Source organism: Elephantulus edwardii, unplaced genomic scaffold (genome assembly GCF_000299155.1).
Source record: "Elephantulus edwardii isolate Elephantulus edwardi_28Jun2011 unplaced genomic scaffold, EleEdw1.0 scaffold00093, whole genome shotgun sequence".
In the NCBI taxonomy this organism is placed as follows: Eukaryota; Metazoa; Chordata; class Mammalia; order Macroscelidea; family Macroscelididae; genus Elephantulus; species Elephantulus edwardii.
In genome coordinates this window covers 13,174,527-13,192,294 of record NW_006399843.1, presented here as the reverse complement: position 1 = coordinate 13,192,294, position 17,768 = coordinate 13,174,527, and the positions used below count along the sequence as shown (strand labels likewise).

Genomic DNA, 17,768 nt, shown 5'->3' with positions numbered 1-17,768 from the left:
AAAGGATTCAAACTGCATGGCTTTGAACACATATGGCAGTTGTTGTTGTGTTGTTGTTATGTGCCGTCAAGTCACCTGTGACTAAAAGTGACCCTATGTACAACAGTCCTAAATCCTGCTCTATCCTGTGCCAATCTCGTTGTCTCTAACACACCTACTCCCATTACCCTAGTCACTGAATCAATCCACCTCATTTAGGGTCTTCCTCTCCTGCATTGTCGCTCCACCCTGTAAGCGTGACATTCATCTCCAAGGACTGGTTCCTCTTTGCAACATGTCTAAAGTATGTCAGACAAAGCTTCAGAATCCTTGCCTCCAAGGAACAGCCTGGCTTCACCCTCTCCAGGACAAATCTGTTTGTTTTCCTAGCAGTCCATGGTATATTTAATACTCTTCTCCAACACCACAGCTCAAAGGCATCAATTCTCCTTCTATCCTCCCTAGTCATTGTCCAGCTCTCTGATGCATAGCAAGTGATTGCAAAGACCATGGCCTGTATCAGGTACACCTTAGTCTCCAGACTGACACCATTGTTCTTCAGTACTTTGGAGAGGCCTCTGACAGCAGACATTCCCAGTGCAATATGTCTTTTAATATCCTGGCTGCTGGTGTCAAGAGTGTTGATTGTGAAGGCAAGCAAACTAAAGCTGTTTACAATCTCAATCTCTTCACTATCCATCACAATGCTGCCATTCGGTCCTGTGGTGAGAATCTTTGTCTTCTTGACATTGAGCCTCAATCTATATTGAAGGCTGCAGTCCTTGACCCTCTGCAGCAAGAGCTTCAGGTCCTCCTTAGTTTCAGCAAGCAAGGTTGTGTCATTTGCATAACACAGGTTGTTGATGGGTCTTCTACCAATCCTGATGCCACATTTCTCCTCATAGAGCCCAGCCTCCCAGATAATCAATCTGTTCTGCATATAGACTGAAAAGATATGGAGATAGGACACATCCTGGCATATACCTTTCCCAGTTTTGAACCATGTGGTGTTCTGACTACTGCTCCTGGTCCAAATATACATTTCACATAAGCAGGATCAAGTGTTTCAGGATTCTCATTCTTCTTAGAGTTAGCCACATAAAAATTATACATTTTCCAAGCTTTCCCTCTCTCATCTTTGGCACTCTTCTCCAACATCACAGCTCAAAGGCATCTTACAAATGGTTTGATGGATGGGGCATAGTTGGCATTGGAGAAGACCACTGAACATCCAAAGGATAGACAATAGAGCAAACAAATATGCCTTAGAAAGGGTGCAATCAGAGTGCTCTTTGGAGGCAAAGATGATAAAGCTTCATCTCACATACTTGGGGCATGTTGCTTGGAGGGGTGGTCCCTTGGGAAGGGAGATGATGATTAGAAAGGTGGCGGGTCAATGAAGGAGAGAAAGACCCTCAGCCAGGTGGATTGACCTGGTGACTGCCACAACAGACTCTACTGTGTCAGGAAGTGTGAGGATGGCATTGGATAGGAAAGGGTACAGATCTGTTATTGAGTCATACTCAGCTAGACGACACCTAACAACAACTAAAAGCATTTGCTGATGAAAAATGGTCTGTTGGGTGCTCAAGTTATTTTTGTTTGTTTTCTTCCTCTTTTTCTCTACTCAGCTGAGCAAGAGCACAGTCTGCCTTCACCCACGGAGGTTCTCGTTACGACAGTAGTAGGAGCTCTGGAGGCATAGTCCATAGTAGGTTGTGCTGTTAACCCAAAAGTTACACACTCTACAGCAGTTCGAAACCACTGACAGCCCTGAAACAGAAAGATGGGCAGTCTCCTCCCATAAACCTTTACAGCCTCAGAAACCTAATGGAGGGTCGCTGGGAGTCAGAACTGACTTTGAGTGAGTAGTGGGGTTGAGTTCTAAGTTACTGAGGGATCTCTCATAGCTGTTAATAGAAACTGCTCAGTGGCACCCCCCCCACAAATGGCATCCAGGATGTACATGCTTGAAACACAATATATATGAATGATAAAAATATTAACTTTAAAAAATGACACGCAGGGAGCCTGCCATATCTTCGACATGCCTTTGCATCTGCACTGCTGGTGACTAATGGTTCAGGTGTGGTTATCTGTAACCAGGAGGGAGAGGAGAAAAGGGGAATGCCAAGGTGAGTCAATGAGGTCCCTGCTACCCCCACTTTTGCTGCCCTTTATGACCAGTAACACCCCCAGCCCACCCCATAAGCACAACTAGGGCTCAGTGAACACTGAAGAGAGGATCATAGGCATTCAGGCAGAGACACACTCGAACCATAGACCCAGGGCCCTCAGCACAGCACACAGACCCATCATCAACAAGTATCACCAGCTTATGCAGATAGAAGACCTGGTTTCCAGACCAGATCCTTTCTCTACTAGCTGAAGGCCTTCAGACAAATCATGTAACCCAAGTCTCAGTACTCTCTTCTAAAAAATGAGTGGTCAGGGAGGTCTGATGGCCTAGTGGCAAGAAGCTGCACGGAAATCCCAGAGGTGCGTGGTTCGAATCCACCAGATCCTGTGCTGGAGAAGGAGGGACAATCTCCTTCTGTACCAGTCAGAACTGATTTGATGGTACATACACCAAAAAATAATAAAAATAAAATAAAATTTAAAAATGAATGGTCATTGCAAGAATGAATGCATGACTGGAAACCCTAAGTCTCTGTAAACTGTCATTAAATTTTTTTAAAAAAGGAATGGTCGTAGGGAGCTCTGGCGGCCTAGTGGTAAAAAGCTACACTGCAATCCCAGAGGCACATGGTTTGAATCCACCAGATACTCTGCTAGAGAAGGAGGGGCAATCTCCTCCTGTGCCAGTCAGATCCAATTTGATGGTACACACACACAAAATAAAACTTTAAAAAATTAATTTAAAAAATGAATGGTCGTGACGGATAGTGTATAGTTGGCACGGGAGCCCTTGGGATGATGAGAGTAAAGCATTTGCAAGATGCAAAGTATGAAGCACAAATTTCATAAGCCAAACACTCATTGATCCAGTATACACCTGGCATTTACCTTTTCCTGCTTCCAGGTTCCTAAATCAATACTTTGTCAAATCCTCACAGTTCATGGCTATAAGTAAGACTCACAAATCAATACACTGCATACTGTATAAATATAGGTTTTATTAATAATGGGTGAAATCCCACAAATACAACTGGCATCTCTGTGTAAGGGAAGAATCCGTGGCAGGGTGAGGGGAGGTGAGGGTATGTGAATAGGAACAAAGGGAGAAAGTGCTGTGGGGAAGGGGAGATGGGAAGTAGAATGAGCCTGAACCCCACCAGGGAAGACAGATAGGCTCTAAGTGTGTCTGCCACCCTGCCACCTAGGGCTTGTCCCTGTGATGCCCTGGGGCCACCGTGGCTGAGGGGGTGAGGCAGCATGGAGGGGGCTTTGAATGAGCAGCAGAGAGGCTGGGGAAGGAGAGGGTGAGAATGCCAGCCTGACATGCCAGAGGGCCACAGGGTGGCGGTGGCCTAGGCTAGCTTCTGCCCAGGCCTGTGCTTGTGTGGGTCCTAAACTCCAGGGAGTTAGTGCCCTGTGCCATCCCTGGCTTGGGAGGGAGGGAAGACTGGGGAGTAGACACCTGCAGATCCTTGAGACACCTTGAACAGCACCAGCTTTATCCTTAGACGTCTCCAAAGTGGGCCCCACCAGAAAGATCGTGGCACTGCCTTCAACTGGCACGCCCACCACCTTGCACCACCACTCCTTTGAGCTGCAGGGGATGGTGATTGTATGTATGGCTGGGATTGCCTGTTCGCAAATATGTGCCTGTAACTCTGCAGATTGAGGGAGCATTTTGAGACAATACTTTAGAAGCAACGAGAAAGGAGGCCTGGGTCTCCCCCACCTCCTCCTGTCAGAATAAAGTGCATTCACTAGTTCCAGTGGCAGGTGGGAAAGAATACAGACGTTATTGCAGAAGTGCCACTAGGCCCTACCTCCTACTGAAGGTGAGGAGGAGCTACAGGGGCCTCTTGTGGCCCCAGGCCTGCCTGAACCTCAGAACTGGGAGGGGGAACCAAGACAGAAAACCCAGCTTCTGTCCCAGTAGATTGTCCAAATAAGCCAAGGTCTGGGGATGGGAACCAGGTGGAAGCAGGAAGACACGTCCAGAGTGCTTCTCTGCTCCATTCCAATGTCTATATGGAACATCCAGGAGACCTCATACCAGGGCCCAGCCCTGGAACACCAACCTTGTAGCAGCTCAGTTTACAAACACTTGTGTGGTGGGGTCCCCCAGAGGGGACCACTTTGGTCAGTTGTAAGTTAGGTGTGGAAAGCCTGGTGCTCCTGGTCAGACAACAGAGGAGGGTGCCAAGGGACAGAAAGAATGGGCAGCCTCCTAGTGGTCTCAGCATGCAGGTGCTGGAGAGAAGAGGGAGGAAGCTACAGACTGCATCAACCCTGGGTGTGGCAAGGAAGGCTGGCGCCCTCACCCCCAAGGCCAAGGCTGGGAGTGCTGTCCACTGGCCAGTCTGGAGAGGAGCCGAGGGAGGGGAGGGTGGCTGCTCCAGCAACCAGTGCCCAAGTCTACATGGTTAAAACAGTCCCAAAGGGCTGGGACTGGAGGCTTCCTGCTGCGGGGACTGGGGCGCAGGTCAGGCGCAAGGCTCTATCTCTCTGACTTGACCCGGTAACGGAGCACGAGGTATGCCAGCAGCCGGAGTGCCAGGAAGAAAATGCCCAAGACCACAAAGTCCATATAGAGCTTGGCATCCTCCACATCTAGCGCTCGGAGGATGCTCTGTGGCTCCCGGAAGGGGCAGCGCTCCTCTGAGCATGTCAGGTGTCCTCGCTCCATGCCATATATCGTCAGGATCACACCCTCAAAGCCATACCTAGGTAAGCAGGGGTGTCAGGGCAAGGTACAGGGACCTCTCTTTCCAGAGCCATTTGCCAGGGTTCAGCTGCAATGTTCTTATTCTTGGGTGCTAATCAGGTTGCCCTGACCAGAGTATATGAGGACAAGTATCAGATTTGGCACAGCCCAGGAAGATCAGGCCATGGCCTCCCACAGGGAGGAGCAGGGGCAGATAAGGAGGAGGGACACTAACCTGACATAGGAGAGGTAGGAGCTCCACTGCAGGTATGTGGGGATGGTCTTGAAGGTGACAAAGAAGCCAGAGAAGAGGAGGACAGGGATGGCGGTAACTGGACCTACAAAGGTGGCCACCTGAGGGGAGTAGAGGGAGGCCTGGCTGTCTCAGGGGTGGCCAGGACAGACTCAAGACTGGGGTGATCCAAGGGCTTCCCACAGGTCCATCCCTCCCTTCATGGCCAGTTTCTGCTTCCTGTTATGATACACCCCCCCATCCTCTCTCAGGCCCCTTCCACCTGCAAGGAATTGGAGGCAGCTCCTATAAGCAGCCCTAGAGACTGGGCCACCAAGGCGGTCGCTGTGGCAAGAGCTGAGAAGAGCAGGAAGCGGCTGGTCTCGGCTGGCTGGCCCGTCATCCAGTAGACGATGCTGCAGTACACCACTGGACACACCACCTGGGGAGCAGGCACAGGGCTGGCTGGAGGACCAGACAGCAAGAAGGGCACAGTGGCCATGGCCCTCCACTCTCCAAGCAGGCAGGGACTCCAAGAATACCAGTTTCTGGAGTGAACCTGCCTCCAGGCTCTGGCTCAAGCTGTCACCTCAGACAAGCTCATGTCCCCTTAATGCCTGAACCTCCTTCACCTTCTATTCCTACCTCTTCCCTTAGGCAGAGTCTGACCAGACACACAGTTGGGCAGGATGTTCCCCAAATAAGAAGCAACCACAGATTGAGATCTACTTTGTGCTCTGCTCATGTTGCCACCCACTCTGGCACCATGCAATGTCCACCCTGAGGAGAGAGCTCCTTGGTCTCATTTTCACTAAGGTATCTGTGGATGAGTGGCACCCCTAGTGCTTAGATAAGTTAGTGGTGGTAATAACAACAAAAATAGCTAATTTCTGGCCTCCTCCATATCTCCTTTCCAAGGAGGAAGGGTCATCTTTTGGAATGTAACTTGCTAATAAATCTATCTTTATAGTTAAAAAAAATTAGCTAACATTCTGAGGTACAGCTATTGATCTCTACTGATCGGGAGTAAGAGAGAAAAACATGAACCCAAGAATCCAAGAAGGAACCAGACCACAGGGCTGTCACTCTGAACCACAGCCTGCCTCTATCTCAAGCGCAGAAGAATTAGAAGGTGCCCAGCTACCAGAACTTTCTGACCAGGATCTCAATAGATGGATCCTGATAGAAAGGGAGAAAAAATATGTCTACTTGTGCCAAAATGCCATACAACAACTCATTGCTGTTGAGTTGGAATCAACTCATAGATAACCCTCCAGCAGGTTTTCAGAGGCAGTAAATTGCATGGAAGGAGACTGCCCATCTGTCTCCCATCAAGCTGCTGGTGGATTCGAACCACATGCCTTTGAGTTAGCAGCACAATTCCTTACTCACTAGGTCCCCAGAGCTCCCTAAAAAGACAATATTTTAAAGTAAAAACAATTCTGAGTGGTACGAATTGTTAAACACACTTGACCTCTAACCATGGAGGCTCAAGTCCATCCAGAGACACTCTATAAGAACAAGGCCTGAGAATTTATTCCTGAAGAATCAGCCATGAAGACCCTGGGGAGCCACTTCCACTTCGACACATGAGCCACCATGAGTCACAATTAACTCAACAGCAACTGGTTTTGGCCAGTATGTGCTAAGCACTCTTCTAAGCACTTGACTTCTGTTAATTACTTCTCTCAGATAATGCTGCAGCAGAAACAATCATCCCATTTTATAGATGGCCACCCTGCAGCAAGGAGGGGTAACTTATCCAAACAAGTAGCAGGTAGAAACAAGGCTCTAGGGCCTATGTTATTACTATGTTCAATACACACTCATTTGTGTGATTATTATAGACAGCAATTTCTGTCATTCATTGTTTCTACTAGACATACATTCCACAGGTCAAGAGCATGTCAGTCTTGTTTGTTGCTTTATCCCCAGTGCTTGGCATTAGGGCCTGGGACACAGTAGGTAACACCCAACTGTTTATCAAGTGGATAGAGGGAAAGGAGAGGATGAAAGGTGATAGCATGAGGGAACAAGCAAAGGCAGAGACAGAAAGACAGGCTGGGAGCAGCAGGCAGACAGGAAGAAGAGCTCACCTGAAAGGGGACATCGGCCATGGTCTTGGCCAGGTAATATGCTTTGAGGCTGTACCAGTAATTGAGGTGTTCCCTCATAAAGACCGCCATCTCTAAGGGGACTGAAGAGACAGATAGATTTTAGTGTAAATGCCCCAACATCTTGGCCCCAACCATGTCCCATTCTCAGGGCAGCTCAGCTCACAGGTGAGCACAGTTGGCATGAGGGCGGCAAACATGAGGAACAACATGGAGAAGAAGAGGCAGCCAGTGTTGTTGAAGACCTTGCTGGCATCGTCACCGATGTGTAGGTAGAGGAGGCCAATGAGCACACCGATCACCACGTGGGACATGAACCGTAGGTGGGTCAAGACCTGGAGGAGGAGGGGGCCACCATCATGGGAGTATGAGACGAAGAGGTAAGACGAACCCAGGCCAAGGGTGGGCAGGCTGCGGGGCAGGACACACTGGAACAGGAACTCAGAGCTGCCCTCACAGACTCATACACTCCACTGGGGGGTTGCTGGAGCGGGGACCCCACTATCATCCCAGCTGCTAAGATCTTAGGCCCCCCAAAACCTCGATTCCTCTGCCCCAACTTGATGCCTCACCGTGTCCCTGAGGATGGACAAGAAGGTCCTCTTGAAGAGGATGCAGAACTGTGTGAGAGTGCTGGTGGCAAAGGTGTGGCTTTCAATGGAATCCACTTCCTGGGGGAGAGAAAATTGGGTCAGGTGAGCCTACCCACCCCCAGTGCCCACCCTGCTTAGGGAATGGGGAAACTCCTGGAACCTTCCCCTACGCAGGGGTCTTCTCGGTTGACTGAAGAATTCTCCACCACTGAGCTCTGTAGCAGGAAGCTGCATTTGGGGGTGTGAACTGGAGTGAGACTTAGAGAGCAATACTTAATGAGGAAAAAACTGAGAGGGAAAGGGAATCCTGGACAACCAAGGTGGAAGCAAGGCAGTTGTTTTTCTTCTATTCTTCAACTCATTGGAGGGAAAATATTATCCTTGATTCATAGTAGCAACACAAGTGTCTATCAACAAAGGAATGCATAGAAAAACTATGATACATTCACACAATGGAATATTACATCAGTGAAAAACAATAAACTTGTAAAATGTTACACAACATGGGGGAGCCGGGAGGACATTACCCTGAGTGAAATATTGCAGTCACAAAAAAGATGAATAGTGCATAACACTGCTGTTATAAGATTGACATGGAGAGGGTAGTTGGGGAGAGAATGGAAAGAGTGGATAGACCATGAAAACTTCACTAGATCAGATAAGGGGAAGAACTATCTGAGACGAATGTATGATTAGACATTATAAGTATGACAACAATCTGGAAGAAGGGGTGCATTGTGGGATGGGCTGTGGGGGGGAAGCAAATTTGCAACAATGAATTTAAAAAAATATGTATATAATAATAAAATTTATCCTAAAGTTGGAGAATTCCTTTATCACTACAATTTCACAGTTGGAGAATTCCTTTATGACTACAATTTCACAGTAACATTATTTAATAATGGTAGTAGTGGTAACAATTACCCCCTTGCAGTTCTGAAGGCTAAAGTATCTTATTTAAGGATGAGAACTAAAGCAAAACAAACACCAGCTGTAGCAGATAAGGTGCTAAGAGCTTGGTGTGATTATCTAATTAGTCCTCTCATTACCCTGTGAAGTAATATCCTCACCTCCAGTTGGAGTGGACAGTAAGACCTACTGGCCTCAAGAGATAAGGTCTGTCTTGCTTTCCAAGAAAGAGCCCTGGTAGTGCAGTAGCTAAGGAATTTGCTAATCAAGGGGTTCAAAGCCATCAGTTGCTCCACCGGACAAAGATGAGGCAATCTACTTCCGTAAGGATTCGCAGCCTTGGAAACTCTCTGGGCAGCTCTGCTCTATCCTGCAGGGTCATTGCTGTGAGTCAGAATTGACTTGATTGCAGCAGTTTGGGTTTTAGATTTTTGGGGGTGCCACTGAGAACGCACTGTGGATGTTCAGTAAGACTTTGCTGAATGAATAAATTGACAGAAAACTGAGGGTCAAAAAGGTTAAGTAACTTACCCAAGGTCACACTGCTGTTAACAGTAGGTCTATTCCCAGTCTAAGCCCTGGTGGCACAATGGTTAAGCTCGGCTACTAACCAAAAGGTTGACAGTTTGAACCCACCCCGCAGCTTCGAGGGAGAATGACATGGTGACCTGCTCACATAAACATTATGACCTAGAAAACCCTGTGGTGCAGGCAGTTCTATTCTGTCACATGGAGTTACTATGTGTCCAAAATCAAGCAGATGGCACTCAACAACAAGGCCTGTGTTCTTCCTAGTTCCCAGTGGTTGTGATTCCTCTTGGGGCACTCTTTGCCAGGACCACCTTCCATGGCCCCTTCTCCCCTCCTCTACTTTGCCCTTTCTGCCCTCTCCATCTCTACTTACCTGAGAGCAAGGGGGGCAGGTGGTGGGGACCTCATTCTTCTCTGGGCTGCTCTTCTTCTCAGCCATGGCACAGAGCCCATTCTGCACAGCCCTGAACAACATGGGGTTCAGGTCTCCATACTCGCCAGACGCCACCTCAATGACTGGGGGGCACGAAAGGGATTACTTATTTATTTAAGGTCCACCTGCCCAAGGGCAAGCCAACCCCTCTTCTTGAGATGTGTGGTGGTGGGGGGGAGTAAGCAAGAGATCTCTACCCCCTGGTTGGACCCACCACCACCCTATCCCTGTCCCTCCCCTAGGCCCTTACTTACTAAAGTCAGCTGGGTTGTGGTAGGTGGGGCAGTGCAAACCCTGCCCCTTCAGATAGGGGATCAGGTTGGTGACCATGCCTTTGAAGATGCACTGACCTTGGCTCAGAATGTAGAGCTGAGGTGAAAAGACAAGGCTGAGAAATCATGACCAGGGTGACAAGTGGGACCCCACCAACATCTTTTTGATCTTCTTCCCATTCCTCACCTTAGACCAATCATCTTTGATGTCTCACCTTGTCAAACATCTCAAAGAGCTTGGCACTGGGCTGGTGGATCGTACAGATGATGGTCCGGCCTCCCTGGGCCAGGGACTTCATGAGGGACACCACTTGGAAACAGGAGGCACTATCCAGACCACTGCCCAGAGAGAGGTCACCAGAGAACCAAGTGAGGTGGCAGGCCGAAAGAGGGAGGTGTTTGGGGTGGTGTAGCTGCTATGCAGGGAATGGAGCTGGCAGAAAAGGGTCAGTCTAGCCACCTACACATCATGTACACCCCTAGGGTTCAAGTATTTGAAAGCAAGGGAGATCAGAGCACCGCTCACTTTGGCAAGCATAGAATGAGCACCTGTAGACCAGGCACTGAGATGATGATGAAAAGCAAATAAGACACAGATTCTGATCTGGAGGAAGAAGTAGGCAAGGGCATAGATCATGTCAGATCCTGTGGAAAGTGCTGTAGAAACAGAGGGGGATGATAAGGAGCAGGAATTAGCTCACGGCACAAGGGTGTCAGAGGGTATCAGAGGTTTACTGAGTGAGCTGGAAGAAGTAAAAGTTAAGCCAGGTCACAAAGGTAATGGTTGAGCAACGTGTGGATCATAATACAAGTCACTGAACTGCACATGTAAAGACTGTTGAAATGCCAAATACACATACATAGCATATAAGTATTTATCACAATTTAAAAAGATACTGAAGGGAAAAAAATGGACGTAAGCCAGATAAAGGTACAAAGGGGAGTGTGGTGGTGAAGGGCATTCCTGGCAGAAGACACAGCATGTGCATTGCTTAGAGGCATGAAACACATGGTTTGACGATGAAATTATAAGCAATTCAGTATTATTAGAACACAACAGGATGGAGCAAGACCTGAGGCTGGAGAAGTAGGTTGAGACTAAGACCTTGTAGGTCATCTGACTTCTGATGGCAAACAATTGCGTATTTCAAAGCAGAGTGAGAATGGCTAGGTTGGTCTTTGAAAATGATCACTCTGGCTCAGGTTTAAGGGAAGGATCAGCTGAGAGACAGGAGGCAAGGAGAGGGGAAATCTGCTGAGGAAAAGCAAGCATGGGCTGATGATGTGCTGAGCTTGAGGACAGGGTAGGGTGAATCTGAGAGCAGCTATCTGAAGGAGGTGAATCAACAGGCCCCTGTGATTGACTCTGGAGCTCCAGAGGGGAGGAGGCGATGAAAGAACTGAGGACAACTGGATTTCTGCCTGGTGACGGATGGGGCTGTTCACAGGCACAGGGTATGCGAGTGGAGGCAGGATTGTTAAGGATGGAGGTGAGGAGCAAGGCCTTTTTCTTGGATGCTGGAGGCTGCAAGCAGGGACTTTTGTCTCCAGTTTGTAGGCCCAGTTCAAGGCTTGGGGAGGGAAGGTTCTGGTGGAAGACAAGGGGGGAATTACCTGGTGGGCTCATCAAAGAACATGACAGGTGGGTTGTTGACAAGCTCCAGAGCGATGGCCAAGCGCTTCCTCTGCCCGCCAGAGAGCAGGGCTGTCCTCGTGTGGGAGCAGGACATCAGGCCCAGTGCCGTCAGGATCTCTGTCACCTGGCCAGCCCCCCAACCCACGCCAGATCAGCTTTGCAGTATCTGCTACCTCCAGCATCACCCAGTTTTAAATAGCACCCCCTCCTAGGTCCACTCTCCCACCCTCCAGCTCTGGGCCCCAGAACTCAGTGGCACCAAATGGGGAAGCTCTCATTCCCTCTCCACTCACCAGCTCCTTCTTCACTTCTTGCTTCTCACTCAGCTTCAGGTTAGCAGAGACCTGGAGCCCAGAGAGTAGGTTACTTAAATGTGGCCTGAGGCAAGGTGGGGGGCACTGTTGTGACCCCCTCAGACAAAGATTGGAATGAGGGTAAAAGAACAGCTCAGCAGGGGTGGATGGGAAGAGAGAATGACCTCACCATCATGGCTTCCAGCACTGTGAGGTGTGGCAGTAGCATGTCATCCTGCATGATGTAACAAGACATCTTGCGGAAGGTCCTCAGCTCCCGTGGCTTCCCATTGACCAGGATCTGCCCCTTCATGCCAGACTCCCTGCAGGAGCATGAGAATGTACAATGATCACACCTACCTACCTGCCAAGGGATCTCCTTCCTGGGCCCCGCCTCCCATCCCGCCTCAGCCTTCTCCTCACCTATATCCTGCCAAGATGTTCATGAAGGTGGACTTGCCAGCACCTGAGGGGCCCATGATGCCAATCAGCTCCCGGCGGCAGAATTTACCTGATAAGCACTTGAGGAGAGTCTTATAACCTGCAGTGAGTGAGAGGGAAGCTTAGGATCAGAATTATAATGGGCAAAAGCACCTCAAAACACTTAGAAGCTACTATGATCATCAATAAAATAAGAGGTGCCTACTTGGTTTGGTTTGGTTGGAATGGAGAAGCCATTCTCCAAGTGACCCATATCCCCTCATTTTGTGTTGTTATGTGGCATCCAGTCAGAACTGACTCATAGCTGACCCTCCAGCAGGTTTTCAGAGGTTGTAAGTAGCACAGGAAGAGATTGCTCATCTTTCTTCCAAGGAGTGGCCAGTGGATTTGAATTGCCTGTCTTTTGGCTGGCAGCTCAACTCCTTACTAGTAGGCTACCAGAGCTCCCTCCCTAGTCCCCTAAAAAATACCACTATCAAAGCACCAGGGGTAACAATCCCGTCCTAAAGGCCATGGAAAAAGCCATACAGCTCTTAGGGGGACAGCAGATGGTTGCCAGAGAAACTCTGGTTCTCTTCCATAAACACAAGAGCCGCTGGCCCAGCCTGCAGCCCTGCAAGGAGGACTGGCTCCCTTCAGCTTCCATGGCACTCTCCATTCCCCCCCTCACATGTTTGTGCTCCTTATTCATGTGACTGAGGCTCAGCTCCCTTCCCCAGCCTTTACTCAGTGAGCTCCATGGAGGTAGGGTCCTGGTCTTACTCATCTTTGTAACTTAAGCTAGCTGTCTGGCGTGAAGTAGATGCTCAGTTAAGTGTTTGTCCCGTGCATACGTGTCTGCCTCACTCTGAAAAAAAATCTTTGCACTCTTTCTGTCTACCAGACTTGTCTCTCTAGCCCTCAACATGCCCTGGTAAAATCTCACCTTTCATTCATTCATTGGAAGACAGTATATGCATTAAGAGTACTGATTTGAAGTCGAGTGGATCTGGGTTCACATCCTGGCTGCACACTTACCCACTATGTGACCTCAGGCAAGTTGCTTAACCTCTCTGAGAGTCACGTCCCTCATCTGTAAAATGAGGATGATTGTACCTATTTCACAAGGTAATTGTAAAGGTTCAGTGAGATGTAAAGCAGACAGCACAGAGGTTGGCACACAGAGTGCTAAAAGTGGCATTTTCCTCCTGTGCCAGTTGGATCTGACTTGACAGTACACAACAAGGAAAAAAATAAATAAAAGTGGCATTTTATTACTAATCACACTTGGCAGATGTTTACTGATGTCTGCTGTATCCTCCCGTGCAACGTATAGCCTCTGAAAACCCGCTGAAGGGGTCAGCTATGAATCACTTCTGACTCAAAGGCACATAACAATAGCAACATATACCAAACTCTGTACCAAACAGTAGACAAAAAAAAAAGAAATCACAGTTCCTCTATACTGGAGGCAAGAAAAATAGACAAGAAGATACTTATGATCTTAAAAAGAAAACACCAGTTAGAATATGAGAATCCAGAATAAGAAATAAACAGTAGGGGTGAGGATGAAAGGGCAAATCAGGGACGATGTTATACAAGCAGATATTATAGAATAATCTAGGAACACAGGGCAGAGACCAACTGGAGTCACCAGGTTAAACTCAGATGAAGAGAAAGGATGAAGTCAATGAAGAGGACTTTGAATGCTGTACTCGCAGACCTGCCTTAGGTGAGGATCTTCTCCAAAACTTTGCTAACTACCATCCTCTCCTGGCCCTCACAGAGACCAATTCCTTCACACCATTTCCTTGGCAGTCAAGGAAAGGGGTGCCATCTTCTACCTCCCTTCAGAGCACCAAGGACTTGCCACTGGTTCCATCTGTCCCCTCCCCCCCACATATAGCTGTGTGCTATAGGAACCAATGTCCAATGTTATGTTCTGACCATGCTAAAGTGTCAGGGTGCTTTACAGTTTACAAAGCTCATTACTTAAGTTGCTCCTCTAGAGATGTAAGTTAGGTAACTAAAGTTCAGGCACATCCAGTGACTCACCCAAAATCACATAGCAAGTTCTTCATAAGGAGAGGGAAACTCAGATTCCAACCCTCTGCCTCAGACTAATGACTCCATCAATCAGAAAGGCATCTGGTTGCACACACCAGCATATGCCTTTCAAAGCCACTCACAGGAAGTGATTTCTTTTGCAGAGGAAGAAACTGGCAATGATAAACCTTCCCCTCATTTAATCACAGCTGAGCACTAGAGTGAGCCTGGATGCCTGATACAAATATCATCTTACACTTGCCTTCCACAAAGCTCTTTCACAGACACTGTCTCAGTTGAGCTTCCTAACAAGTGCAGTGGGCATTCTGATCATCCTTGTTTGCAGATGAGGAAAGTGAGAACAAGAGAGGGTAAGCAGACTGCCAAGGTCATGTCGCTTAAAAGAACACAGGTCTCCAGACTCCTGATGTCCCTTCAGAGCTCAGCCTGGAAGGGGCCTTGTCAAATCGATAGGCTGGAGAAACATCAAACAAATTGTTTGGACTTTTCACCCCAGAAACAGCAAGCTATCCCCTTTCTATAAAGCAGAAACTTAACCAAAGGTCTGTGGCCCATAGGAGGTCAGAGGGTTCAGAAACTCCTGGAAATGATATAAAATGTTGGGTAAAACTCCAGAAAAGTTAAAGAGTGATGGCTATAAGAAATAAAGTTGAAGGCCCTGTCTGGCACCACAAGGAGGAGAAGCAGCAAGATGCCATCATGTCATGCCTAAACTCTAATGGAAAGGTCACATCATTGAAGTGCTAGGCTCAGTCAATACCTGTAATATGGTCAGACCACTTAATCTTCAGGCCCTCAGTTTCCTCATCTGTAAAATAAGTGCAATGATATTTCCTCCCAACAACTTAAAAGGTTTGTTGTTGCTAAAAGGTTTAGTGTAAAAATTAAATCAAGTAATAATAATTCATAGGAGAGAATCTCTGAAAAATTATAAAATCATATCTACATAAAAGATTGACATTGAGTTGGAATTGACTTAGTGCCAACGTGTTTGGCTAACAGGACAACATATTATGGACTATGCCTCCAGAGCTCCTTGGCAATGGGTTTGGGATGGCAAATCCTAACTTAGGAAGAGCAGAAATAGCCTTCCCTTCATACCCCTTGTCCTGTTTGCTCTCTGCCTAGCTCCACATCTGTCCTCTAGAAAAGGAGAGAGGTATTTGAGGGAAAGATAAACCAGAGAGATAAGGGAAGAGACTCAAAAGGGGCAAGGGATGAAGAGATGAGAAAATGAACAGGAGAGCAGAATGGGGCGGTCAAGGTCAAAAGGAGGGATTGACCAGTGAGCTGCAGAAACCAGAGGGCTGACCCACCTCTCCATAATTCTTTATATCCTTATTTCTCCCTAAGAATGTGAGGAAGTAAAAAGGCTAAAAAACAACAACTGCCACATCATTCTGCCTAGAGCTAGTCTTTGGATCGGGCTTAGGCCAGACTACTGGGCAGGGAGCCCAGATGCCTCAGTTTCCACTGTCTTAGGTAGAGGTGTTGGGGACACAGACACACAGAAACACACACACAAAACCTCTTGGCTCTCTACTGGAGTAAGGGTGGGGAGTGCAAGAGACAGCTCATACTTAGCTCTAAAGCACCTCAAACCTATTTCTCAAGCTTCAAAGAACAATGCTCCAGCTCCACCCTTGGCCTACACCCAGGTTCTGAGAACCAACCCAGCTTCCCTATCCCCTGCTCAAGCTGCTCAAGGCAAGGATGCGGAGTTTGGGATAGCAGAGAACCAGGCCCTATACAGACTTGTCCTGACTAGGGGGAGAAAGAAATCCTGTTATACCAACATTCTTCCCTCCCCCCACTTCTCTGCTCCCAAACCAATTTTTTGGCATATAAAAAGTAATGTACCGGGATTCTTAAGGAAAAGAATAGAGCATGGAGAGCCAGGACCCACAGCTTCTGCTTTCAGCCCTGCCACTTATTAGCTGTATGTCATTAGTCAATTTATTCAACTTTTCCTGGGGCCTCAGTTTCCTTATTAGTAACATGAGGATGACTATTAGCCTGACAAATCACACTACTTACCTCAGAGGACTGTGGCAAGAAGGAAGGTGACAGGAATGAAAACACCTTAAAAAGATCAGCATGTCCTATAGGTACACAGTGAGGAATCCCCTCCCCTCAGTTAAGTTACAGCTCCCCTCCATTCTCTTCCTAGCCCTCAAAGGCAGGGAGTCTACTAAAAGTAACAAAGGAAAACCCACCAAGGACCACAGTGTCACAGTGTCTGCTTAGAAGAAGTGAGCCTAGTGCCCTGCAGTGTTACTTCTCAGTTTTGGGATGCACAGACCCTGCAACCGCACCTGGGTCCACAGTGAGGGTAGCCCCAAGGCACAGATTTCAGAGTTCCCACAGGGCACACTGATGTGGGACTTGCAAGAAAGAAGGCGCCCTGGCCTCACAAGTTCCAGAAGAGAACACCCAGCAGGGTTCCCAGCTCCCCACCAGGCCATTTCCTACCCCGTTTGCGCCAGCAAGGCCCCTCCCGCACGGAATAGGACAGCTCCACGAACTCGATGTCCACAGCCGATCGCTTGGGCAGGTGGGAGAAGCGCTGGGCTTCGGTGATGTGATTCTCCACTTTCTTCAGGTGCGTTGTCAGCACAGGGGGCTCTGCCCCGTCCTCCAGCGCCACAGCCATGGCCACAGCCCCCGGCCCAAGTCCACAGCCTACGGCCTCCAGCGCCTTCTCCGCCATCACGCCGCCGGCCTGCTCAGAGATGGCCTGCTCAGCTGGGGCAGACCCTAAGCCCCTGCTCAGAGCACCTTTGCTTTTCTAACGCTCGACTCACCCACCACCCGTTCCAACCTCCTCTTCAGGGCCGGTGCTCACTATCAGCCCCTATTCCCTGCGTCCTGGGCATCACCGACAGCAAGACCCATCCCCTCTGCAGCCTCGCTCTGTTTCCATCTCCACCGGGTCCCAGGCACCTTCGGGCAGCCCCAGCCCGGCCCTTTGAAGCCATCACCCGCTCCCTCCTCCCGGCTCTGGCTGTAATCTCCTTACCCCGCAGGCCAGCACACCCGGGGGGCTGGATGGTTAAGGGGGGCGGGTGGAATGGGACAGCTGGCCAAGGCTGCCCCCTAGGAGGTCAGGTTTGCATGGAGAGCGCAGGGTGGACAAGGGGAGGGTGGAGGAAGAGGAGACTCTGGTCCTTCCACCGCGTCCTCCTTCCCCATCCCTGGACGAGACGTCCTGGCTGGTCCCTCTCGCCGGCGCCCCTGGGCCCAAGCGCCCTAGACTCTCCCTAAAGACAGACGAATCTAAATCCTACTCTCAGCTAAGTCCCCCTATAGCGGACTGATCCTCCCCCCAATCTCCCGCATGCCTAGTCACCTTGACGCGCCCCACGGCCGAAGCAGAGCCGAGCTGCGGAGCGCAGAGCGCGGCCGCCGGCCAGGGATGGAGCGAGGCTCCAGCTCCTCTCACCTGCCCG

At 49.0% G+C, this 17,768-nt stretch overlaps 1 protein-coding gene across 1 annotated transcript; it reads right to left on the bottom strand.

Moving 5' to 3' along the window:
- Positions 1 to 3,088: 3,088 nt before the first annotated feature.
- ABCG4 (ATP-binding cassette, sub-family G (WHITE), member 4) lies at positions 3,089 to 17,035 on the bottom strand. Its single transcript, XM_006890856.1, has 14 exons — positions 16,792 to 17,035; positions 12,256 to 12,373; positions 12,023 to 12,155; positions 11,833 to 11,883; positions 11,518 to 11,663; positions 10,119 to 10,242; positions 9,886 to 10,000; positions 9,572 to 9,714; positions 7,738 to 7,836; positions 7,332 to 7,500; positions 7,148 to 7,248; positions 5,335 to 5,493; positions 5,055 to 5,173; positions 3,089 to 4,838 (listed from the first exon to the last, which is right to left on the bottom strand). The coding sequence occupies exons 1-14, from the start codon at positions 17,027 to 17,029 to the stop codon at positions 4,613 to 4,615; spliced, it is 1,941 nt and encodes a 646-aa protein (XP_006890918.1). The 5' UTR covers positions 17,030 to 17,035; the 3' UTR covers positions 3,089 to 4,612.
- Between the last annotated feature and the right edge of the window lie 733 nt (positions 17,036 to 17,768).

Excerpts from the sequence above, each read along its gene's own strand:
- ABCG4 (XM_006890856.1), bottom strand. The coding sequence starts at position 17,029 with ATGGCGGAGAAGGCGCTGGAGGCCGTAGGCTGTGGACTTGGGCCGGGG. Across the intron at positions 7,837-9,571 it reads CCTGCCCCCCTTGCTCTCAG|GAAGTGGATTCCATTGAAAG; the intron begins GTAAGTAGAGAT and ends TCTCTCCCCCAG. Across the intron at positions 7,501-7,737 it reads TGTCCATCCTCAGGGACACG|GTCTTGACCCACCTACGGTT; the intron begins GTGAGGCATCAA and ends CTCCTCCTCCAG.